General features: G+C 39.6%; 1 protein-coding gene across 1 annotated transcript in view; it reads left to right on the forward strand.

Moving 5' to 3' along the window:
* Positions 1-1,112: 1,112 nt before the first annotated feature.
* The window catches only part of chmp3 (charged multivesicular body protein 3), a 10,442-nt gene continuing 226 nt past the window's right edge, over positions 1,113-11,328 (forward strand). Inside the window, exons 1-8 of the mRNA XM_048260305.1 lie at positions 1,113-1,273; positions 2,657-2,717; positions 3,469-3,648; positions 3,779-3,835; positions 6,638-6,651; positions 7,926-7,982; positions 10,729-10,843; positions 11,289-11,328. The exon at positions 11,289-11,328 is cut by the window's right edge and continues 226 nt beyond it. Of these exons, the coding sequence (XP_048116262.1) occupies positions 1,229-1,273; positions 2,657-2,717; positions 3,469-3,648; positions 3,779-3,835; positions 6,638-6,651; positions 7,926-7,982; positions 10,729-10,843; positions 11,289-11,328 (569 nt within the window). The 5' untranslated portion in view covers positions 1,113-1,228. The remainder of the gene's footprint in view (positions 1,274-2,656; positions 2,718-3,468; positions 3,649-3,778; positions 3,836-6,637; positions 6,652-7,925; positions 7,983-10,728; positions 10,844-11,288) is intronic.

Here is an 11,328-nt window from a genome sequence, read left to right on the forward strand (position 1 = left end):
CTACTTCATATAGTAAAGCGCTTTGCAACGTGAGAACAGTCAGTAGGCTAGCCTACATAATAATCTGACATCAGAAACGCACCGTCACCGTCAGCACTCATGCTGCTGACAGAGTGGCTGCGTGATAACTTAATTTGGCCTTGATCGTGCAGGACATTTCAGGATGTCGAGTGTGTAATCCATCATAGATGGCTAGTTTCAATGGAAAAGTTAGCTGGACAAATGAAAGAAAACGAGAAGGATTAAGTGAAGCATAATAATGTTTTAGAACCTTCAAAATTAGAAAACTGAGATGGAGGACAACTGCATTACAGGTAGAACGTAGGCCTATTGTCCCGAAAGGAACTTACATTAAATGAGGAGATATTTGCTGAATGTCACAAAAAAGTGTTACAGAAATTGCTTGGCATCGCTTATTCAATGGCTCTCTACCAGAAAACACCCGTAGTTTGCGGAGGACGAACGAGAAAGCACTCGTTTGATAAATCAGCCAGTGACTGGGCCTAGTAGACAAATAACTTTCAGAAAATAATCTCTGTAGGCTACTGCAAAACGAATGTTGGGTGGGTACTTAAACTATCTAAGCGGGTGTTTTAACAGCTGCAAGAAATAGCTCCATATGGTCTTTATGTTCTGGTTCGTAAATTATTTTCATAAAACTTCAAGTTGCCCTATAACTTTACTCTCCAAACTCTTCACTGCACTGTAGCCGATTAACTGACAGTATGATAGTAGGCTATTTATTTTCTGTAGGCTAATAAACACATTTATTTTTTCAACTTTTGCAATATGCACTTGGCTACTGAACGCAAATCAGCAGGAGAAAGAATGCTAAATGTTCTCCCCCAAAAGGGGTCCTTGGAACCAAAAACATTGAGAACCCCTGTATTGAGGGTTAGACGGGCTCTGATGGTATCGACCAATCCCTCTGACTCAAGAACTAAGACTCAGTCGTCCATATGCAGCACTGCGTGGATCTTGCTGAACGTGATGCATGCTGGACTTGGCACAGTGCATTTTGTATTCATGCACGTTCAGCCGGATCTGCGCAGCGCTGCATTAAGTAGAACGAGCCTACTGACGACAACATGACGTCGGCTCAGCTGGTTAGTTAGAACCCGGAAACATCGTGTTGACAAGTTGCGCTGTGCCACTGTTTTGAAACTGTCAAGCAGTTTAGATAGTCGTCTGATCTTTCCTTGGGGTTGGAGAGTCAACGTCTTTTGAAATGGGACTATTTGGTAAAACGTCGGAAAAGCCACCTAAGGACCTTGTAAGTGTATTTTAAAAGAAACTGTCAAACGTGTTAAAGCTAACCCAGCGTTTCCAATGAATGTCATTTTGCATGGTGAACTATTGGCTAACTATTCCTCCCTTGCACTCACTCGGCCTGCGTTTGACATCAGCCGATATAGGATGTAGTCGATATTTGGTAGTGTAACGTTATGTCTTAAGATGGGTAAACAAAGTGATCGTGTTCATAGAAGAGACATTGACACATTTCAATGTGTGTATGCTATTAATAGAGTTAGCTTAGCTCACTAGTCCGCTCAATGCGTCTGCGGTGGCGGAAGCCATAACGTTACAAGCTAGCAGCTAGTGTTTGTCAATAGCCATTTTAATTTGTTTCTCGGAGGCACCTTCGATATTAGTGTAATTCAGTTTGAGTGGTAATCGAAGATATAATTAGGACAAAGAGTATACTTCTATACTCTTTGATTAGGATGCCATCCCATGATGCTAGGTAGCTATTTAGCATAAATAACCCTCTCACATTTCGCTGGTCAGGCCGCTTTACCAAGCAACAGGTCTGCATCGCTACGGGCGCTATGCCCACCTGTGTTCAAGCTGAACTGGGCGTCATAGAGTACGCTACTTAATGTATTCATCACAAAATGTGTACAAAACGATTCCGCAGAGGTGAGGAACTTCCATCCAGCTACTAGCTAGCTAGTCACTTTCTTTTCTTTGCTTTAGCAACATTGTACAGCAGTCGTGCTATAGTTCTTTGACTTAAGTAGTGACCTGCTATAGTGTTGTAGTATAGTGTTATATTATGACTGCTGATTTCAAACATACTGTATGAACTGGTTGTGTAAGTGTCCAATCCAGTCCAATTACTGAAGCGGAGGCATATGATGGTGCGTGCCCGGTGGGCATATGATGATGGCGCATGCCTGGTGGGCATATGATGATGGCGCGTACCTGGTGCGGGCCTCATGATGATGGCTGTACCCGGTGGGCATATGATGATAAGCATGCCTGGTGGCTAAGGCGCTTATGATGATGGCGCATGCCTGGGTAAGGCATCGTGATGATGGCGCATGCCTGGTGGGCATATGATGATGGCGCATGCCCGGTGGGCATATGATGATGGCGCATGCCGGTGGGCATATGATGATGGCGCATGCCTGGTGGGCATATGATGATGGCGCATGCCTGGTGGGCATATGATGATGGCGCATGCCCGGTGGGCATATGATGATGGCGCATGCCTGGTGGGCATATGATGGCATATGATGGCGCATGCCTGGTGGGCATATGATGGCGCATGCCTGGTGGGCATATGATGATGGCGCATGCCCGGTGGGCATATGATGATGGCGCATGCCTGGTGGGCTCTGCCTGGCTAAGGGTTCCTCTCTCACCCACACAGATCAATGAGTGGTCCCTGAAGATCCGCAAGGAGATGCGCGTCATCGACCGACAGATCCGAGGTGAGTGGATCCCCTGCCCACTTACTTTACATGTTCAAACACACACACACCTGCGCATGCACCTACGCGCACACACACACCGCACAGCGTACACCGCTTTTACACACACAGCAGCACACACATACACACACACACGGCGCTTTACATACACATACACACGTAAGCAGCACACATGCACATGCACACACACACACACACACATCTTTTACACTACAGCCACACACACACATGCATGCACATACACACCACACATGCACACATGCACACACACACACACGCATGCACACACACACACACATACACACATGCACACACACGCATGCACACACATACACACACGTAGCATAATATTATCAAATGTATTATTTCAAACACGCTGAATGTGTACCCATATGACTAGGCTATCCAATGATAGGCTTCAATTACATGTCATTCATTTAGTGTTCACTGAGTGTTAGAGATAACGATCCATAGCGGAGAGCCTGGATAGATGAGAGAAACACACGAGAGAACGTTCATAAACCATTTTGTTTTGTTGCCAGCATAAAAGCAAGTGTGTGTGTGTGTGTGTGTAATTGTGTGTGTGGTTGTGTGTGTGTGTGTGTGTGTGTGTGTTTTGTATAATGTGTGTGTGTGTGTGTGTGTTTTGTATAATGTGTGTGTGTGTGTTTTGTATAATGTGTGTGTGTGTGTGTGTGTGTTTGTGTTTTGTATAATGTGTGTGTGTGTGTGTGTGTGTGTGTGTGGTCAGATATCCAGCGTGAGCAGGAGAAGGTCAAGCGCTCTATTAAGGACGCGGCTAAGAAGGGGCAGAAGGACGTGTGTGTGGTGCTGGCCAAAGAGATGATCCAGTCCAAGAGGGCCGTCAGCAAGCTCTACGCCTCCAAAGCACAGATGAACTCCATCCTGCTCAGCATGAAGAACCAGCTCTGTGAGTGTGTGCGTGTGTGTGTGTGTGTGTGTGTGTGTGTGTGTGTGTGTGTGTGTGTGTGTGTATGTGTTTGTGTGTGTGTGTTTGTGTAATGTATAATGTGTGTGTGTGTGTGTGTGTGTGTGTGCAGCACTGCTGAGAGTAGCAGGTGCTCTACAGAAGAGTACGGAGGTGATGAAGGCCGTGTGTGTGTGTGATGTATAATATGTCAAGTCAAGTCAAGTCAAGTCAAGTTTATTTATAAAGCACTTTAAAAACAACAACAGCTGACCAAAGTGCTGGACAGACAGATTGAATGCGACGGTAGACAACAAAAGACAATAAAAAGAGTAAGGGATAACAATATTTACAAATACATAAGACAATCAGACTGTGTTAAACGCCAGGGCATAAAAATGGGTTTTTAGGTGATTAAAAAACACTGTAATTGATATAAATATGTACAGAGACAGAGGAGACCAAATTTGGAGAATGAATAACTCACTACTTGGAGACTCGGTTTTCAATGAGAAGATGAAGAGAAATATTAAGTCTTTTTTTGACATTAATGATAATGGGGAGATAAGACGCATAGTATTATGGGAAGCTGCAAAAGCAACCATACGGGTTGAATAATATTCATCCTGGAAAAAGAAGAAGAAGGAAAGTGAAAGAATATGAAATTAGGAGACTAAAGAGGTGCAGATACAACTAAATGCGGCTAAAAAACACTTGAAACAATAGAAACAACTGAAATTGAGAAAATGCTTATGCTACTCAGACAAAGCTATTATGATAACAGCCATATAGCATTGAAGAAATTGGCATTTAAGCTAAAGAAACAGCAAGAAAAATCCACAATAGCTACTATTAAGGACAAAAATCTTATATATAATAGAAGCAAATCAAAAATAGCTGCATGTTTCAAAGATTACTACCAAAAATTGTACACACCAGAAGCGGAAGTAAATGTACAAGCTTTTTAGAACCCTTAAATCTCCCCCTAGTAACTGATGAACAAAACAAAGGTCTAATACACCCGATAGCTGAAGCGGAAATCTTAGATGTCATTAGTAAAAGTAAATCTGGAAAAAGCCCGGGAAGTGATGGTTTTACCAATGATTTTTACAAAGAATTTAGGAATTTACTGTTGCCCATCTTATGCTAATGAGGTACTAGAAACAGGTACCTGGCCGAGTACATGGAACTCAGCAATTATCGCCGTTATACACAAAGAAGGGAAGGACCCGGAAATCTGCTCATCATATAGACCAATATCACTTTTAAACGTGGATCAGAAGATTTTTACAACAATCATAGCTAACAGACTCTCACATATACTACCAAAGATAATTCATTTAGACCAGACAGGTTTTGTCAAGGATCGCTTACTGGGTTATAATGTTCGGCGCACTTTGGATATTATAGATTATGCATTAAGAACAGAGAAGCAAATGCTGACATTATTATTAGATGCAGAAAAAGCTTTCGATCGAGTCGCATGGCCTTTCCTAATAGAAACAGCTAAGAAATTTGGACTTCACCAAACCTTTATTAACTTAATAGAAGGAATGTATAACAGGAATGTATAAAGGACCAAACGCAAGAGTGAGAGTTAATGGGACACTATCGGAAATAATTGAACTGAGAAGACAAAACAAGAAGACCCCTTATCACCCCAATTATTTGCTTTATATATCGAACCATTAGCAGACTGTATTAGAAAAAATATGGTTATAAGAGGTCTCCCCATAATGGGAGAAGAACACAAAATAGCACTATACGCAGATTACATTATTTTATATCTCACAGATGCTTATAACTCCCTTCCAGCATTATTGGATGAAATTGCTAATTTTAGTGTGCTATCAGGTTATAAGTTAAACACAGATAAAACAGAAGCCATGGAAATAGGAGGTCAACTCGAAAAACTCTTCAAAAGACAGTTTGATTTTAAATGGGATCAAAACAAAGTGAGATACTTGGGTGTGATGATACCAAATAATCTAGACCACCTATATCATTGGAACTACGAAAAATTGGAGAACTCAATAAAACAAGACGTTAGCAGGTGGAAAATTTTACCTCTTACACTACTTGAAAAAATAATTATAATTAAAATGAACATTCTGCAACGTTTCTTATTCTTGTTCCAGAATCTTCCACTTTATATCCCCCCTATATGTTTTAAAGCTTGGGACAATCTACTGCGAAAGTTCATATGGGATGAAAAGAAACCGAGAGTTAAACTCAAAACCCTGCAACGACAGAAAAGCAAAGGGGGACTTGCCTTACCCAATCTATGTAACTATTATTATGCAGCACAGGTAAAACCAATTCTAATCATGTTGAACAAAGAGCAAGGCCCGAAATGGAAGATGATGGAGACGAAGTTGGTGGATCCACTTAACACATTGATCTTTACAAGTCAGACAAAAACTAACAATTATATAGCGAACAACATGGTTAAAGTGTACAGTGGGGCCAGACCATGTACAGATTTAAAAACAAATAAAAGAACTTTTAAATGTATTCTCAAAACGGACAGGGAGCCAGTGAAGGGGGCTGCAAGCACTGGTGTAATAACTCACACCTTTGTGTTTTGGTTAGAAGGCGGGCTGCAGCGTTCTGAACAAGTTGAAGGTGGGATAAAGAGGAACAGCTAATGCCCACATATAGGGCGTTGCAGTAGTCTAGGCGGGAAGATATAAAGGCATGAATAGCCATCTCTTTTTTTTTGAGGGATAAGAAAGGCTTAACTTTGGATAAAAGCCTTAACTGGGAAGAAGCTAGATCTTACTACTGTGTTTATCTGTTTCTCCATTTTAAAATTACAGTCTAACATTACAGGTTTTTTTTTTTTACAGTGTCTTTGGCAAATGGCTCAAGGGGCCCAAGTCACCCTGTGTGTGTCAAGCAGCACTGGGCAGAAGGACTATGACCTCAGTTTTATTTTCATTGAAATGTAAAAAAAATGTAAAGCCATCCAGGCTTTTTTGATGTCCTCTAGACAAGCTAATAAAAGTTTAAAAGATTGGGGGGTGGTTTCAGGGGGCATGAAGATCTGTGTGTCATCCGTGATAGCAGTGGAAGGAGATGTTATATTTTCTAGGATGGATCCCAAAGGGGAGCATGTATAATGAGAACAGTATAGGCCCCAGAATAGGCCCTTGAGCACCACAAGGAAGAGGTGCAGAGGGGATACAGATCATCCAGGCAGACAGAGAAACTTCTGTCGAAGCTAGGTAGGATTTAAACCATTCAAGAGCAGTGCCTCTGATACCAACACAGTGCTCTAAAACGGGGAGATTAAAATATCATGATCAAGCAGTATCAAAAGCAGCGGTGAGATCAAGGAGGATCAGAGTAGCAGAATCTCCAGAATCAGTGGCTAGCAGCAGATCATTAAACACTTTCAGAAGGGGCTACTAAGGGCCTGTTGGCCATGATCCCAGACAGAAAGTGAGAGAAGTCTGAATAAAGTCCTTATTATATTTGAGGGGCGGTATATCATGGCACATAAGACTGGTTGCGGGGATCCAACTCGAACATAATCAGTTCAAAACTGGAGTATTGGGCCTCTAGCAACTGCTTGGACTTAAAACAGTTTTTAAAAACAGATGCTAAGCCACCACATGACGGTGAGTTTAGGTATGAGCAATCCAGCGGTAAAAGTTCTGCTCAACTCAGCAGGTCTTAGCCAGGCACAACAGATCAACTTTTTTGAGATTTGAAGAAGTCATTCAAGATAAATGTCCCAAGCGTCGTGTGTTCACAAGTGCAATCCTGAGAAACGCCGGCTCACTCTCCTTCCGAGGTGCCCGACCTACCGGCCGAAGACTTGCAGGTTCCCCCCTCCCCTGCGGAGGTGAGGTGGCCGAGCGCGTTTGGTGCGGAGCTCCTCCAGTAGCGCCATCAAGGGCCTCAGCCAGGTGTACGCCGGTTCCAGGGAACGCCAGGACACAAAACGGCTGCAAACAGAAGAACCATCCGGAATAATTGACGTTAGGATCCCAGGATAGCAACAGTTGGAGCTTCACCTTCACCAGGAGACCGCTGCACCTGCGGCGTGTGTGTGCCTCAGAGTGTAACCTTGTGACGGGCGCCGCTAGCAGTGGAGGGGAGAAAGCTGTTTGTGTGTGTGTGTATTATTAGTGATGTGTAATGTATTATTATTATTGTGTGATGTATAATGTGTGTGTGTGTATTGTGTAATGTGCTTGGCGGCTGCTGAAAAGTAGCAGGTGCTCTACAAGAAAGTACAGAGGTGATGAAGGCCATGCAGAACCTGGTGAAAGATTCCAAAGATGATACAGGCCACCATCGCGGGAACTCTCAAGGAGATGATGAAAGGTGTGTGTGTCCGTGTTCTTGCAATATTCTGTAATGTGTGTGTGTGTAATATTATTACGTGTTCTGTAATAATGGCTGTGTGTGTGTATTGTATTATTGTCTGTGCCGCGTGTTCATCGTATTGTATTATTATTATTATTATTGCGTTCTGTAATGTGTGTGTGTGTGTGCGTGTGTGTGTGTCACTGCCGCGTGTTCTGTAATTATATTATTATTAATGCGGGTGCGTCGCAGTGCGTGTGTGTGCGCCGCGTATTCTGTAATAATGTGTGTGTATTATTATTGTGTGTTCTGCTGTCTGTTTTAGATTGATATTATTGTGTGTCGCACATGTGTTCGCGTAGTGATATTATTGCACACATGTTCTTTAAATTATTATTGTGTACACATGTTCTGTAATATTGTGTGTGTGTGTGTGTTCTGCTGTCCTGTTTTAAGTGTTTATTGACGTATTATGCATGTTCTTAAACCAGTGATATTATTGTGCACATGTTCTTCAATATGTGTGTGTGTACACATGTTCTATAATATGTGTGTGTATGTGTACATGTTCTATAATATATGTGTGTGTGTGCACATGTTCTATAATATATATATATATATATATATGTGTGTGTGTGTGTGTGTGTGTATATGTTCTATAATGTGTGTGTGTGTATGCGCACGTGTTCTATAATATATGTGTGTGTGTGTGTGTGCGTGTGTATGTACACATATTCTATTCTATTCTACTCCGTCCTATATACTATCTATTTAGTATGTATGTGTATGTACATATTCTATAATAATAATAATATGTGTGTGTATGTGTACATATTCTATAATATGTGTATGTATGTGTGTATGTATGTATGTGTGTGTATACATATTCTATAATATGTGTGTGTGTATGCACATGTTCTATATATATATATATATATGTGTGTATGTGTATATACATATTCTATATGTATGTGTGTATGTATGTATGTATGTATGTGTATGTGTATATATGTACATATTCTATAATATATATGTGTATGTGTATATGTGTGTATGTATGTATGTGTGTACACATGTTCTATAATATATGTGTATGTGTATATATATATTCTATAATAATGTGTGTATGTGTGTACATATTCTATAATATGTGTATGTGTGTGTGTGTACATGTTCTATATGTATGTGTGTGTATGTATGTGTGTACACGTTCTATAATATGTGTGTATGTATGTGTGTATATGTATACACATATTCTATAATATGTATGTATGTATATGTACATATTCTATAATATATGTATGTGTGTATGTATGTGTATGTGTGTATGTACATATTCTATAATATGTGTGTGTGTATATATGTGTGTGTATGTGTGTGTATGCGCACGTGTTCTATAATAATAATAATATATATATGTGTGTATATACACATATTCTATAATAATATGTGTGTGTGTATATATATACATATTCTATAATAATAATAATATGTATATGTATATATATACATATTCTATATATATATATATGTGTGTATGTGTATATATACACATATTCTATAATATGTGTATGTGTATATACATATTCTATAATATGTGTGTGTGTGTGTACATATTCTATAATATATATATATATATGTATATATATATTCTATATATATGTATGTGTGTGTGTGTAACGGCACCGCATGTTCTATATGTATGTGTATGCACATATTCTATATGTGTGTATGTGTGTACATACATATTCTATATGTATGTGTGTGTGTACATATGTGTACATATTCTATAATATAATATGTATGTATGTGTGTGTGTACATATTCTATATGTGTGTGTGTGTGTGTGTATGTACGTGTGTACACATATTCTACTAATATGTGTGTGTGTGTGTGTGTGTATGCATACGTGTTCTATAATGTGTGTGTGTGTGTATGCATACGTGTTCTATAATAATAATATGTGTGTGTGTACACATATTCTATAATAATATGTGTGTATGTGTATATATATATTCTATAATAATGTGTGTGTGTGTGTGTGTATGTATACGTGTTCTATAATATGTGTGTGTGTGTGTGTGTGTGTGTATACATATTCTATAATATGTATGTGTGTGTGTATACATATTCTATAATATGTGTGTGTATATATATATACATATTCTATAATATGTGTATGTGTATATGTGTGTGTATATGTGCACATATTCTATAATAATATATATATGTATGTGTGTGTACGTGTGTACTATATTCTATAATAATGTGTGTGTGTATTATTATGCGCCGTGTTCTATAATATGTGTGTGTGTGTATGTACATATTCTATAATAATATTAATAATAATAATATGTGTGTATGTGTATATATATATGTATATGTATATATATATATATATACACATATTCTATAATATATATGTGTGTGTATGTGTATATATGTACATGATATAATATGTGTGTATGTGTGTGTGTGTATGCATACGTGTTCTATAATATGTGTGTGTAGCGTACGCGTGTTATTACTTTATGTTCTGTAATGTGTGTGTGTGTGTGTGTGTGTGTGTGTGTGTGTGTGTGTAGTAACTTGTTGTTCTGTAATGTGTGACATGCGGTATTGTGTGTGCCTGCTGACTATTGTGTTATTATTGTGTATGTGCACATGTTCTGTAATGTGTGTGTGTGTGTATGTGCACATGTTCTGTAATGTGTGTGTGTGTGTGCGCACGTGTTCTGTAATGTGTGTGTGTGTGTGTGTGTGCAGGCGGGCATCATCGAGGAGATGCTCGAGGACACGTTTGAGGGGATGGAGGATGAGGAGGAGATGGAGGAGGAAGCTGAGGCCGAAGTGGACAAGATCCTGTTTGAAATCACAGCAGGTACACAAACCCACACACACACACACTCTGACAGGCCACCTCACCTGAGCACCTGAACATCTTACACACACAAGAACACCTACACTGGCCATATAATTGGTAGTGTAGTCATGGTAGACTATAGATGGGTAAATAATATATAAATATTGTAAATGGTGTAAATATATAAATGGTGTAAATATATAAATGTTGTAAATATATAAAAAAAAAGTCTAAATATATATATATATATATATAGTGGTGAAAAGTAAAGTGTAAATGACTGGAAACTTCATTTATATCGTTATCGTAATAAATACTGCTATGAATGTGCATGTCCATATCGCCCACCCCTAACGCACACACACACACACACACACACACACACACACACACACACACACACACACACACACACACACACACATGCACACCGCGTTGCTAAATGTGAGTGTGTGTGTTGCAGGTGCGCTAGGTAAAGCCCCCAGCAAGGTGACCGATGCACT

This window comes from Alosa alosa, chromosome 1 (genome assembly GCF_017589495.1).
Source record: "Alosa alosa isolate M-15738 ecotype Scorff River chromosome 1, AALO_Geno_1.1, whole genome shotgun sequence".
NCBI classification, from domain to species: domain Eukaryota; kingdom Metazoa; phylum Chordata; class Actinopteri; order Clupeiformes; family Clupeidae; genus Alosa; species Alosa alosa.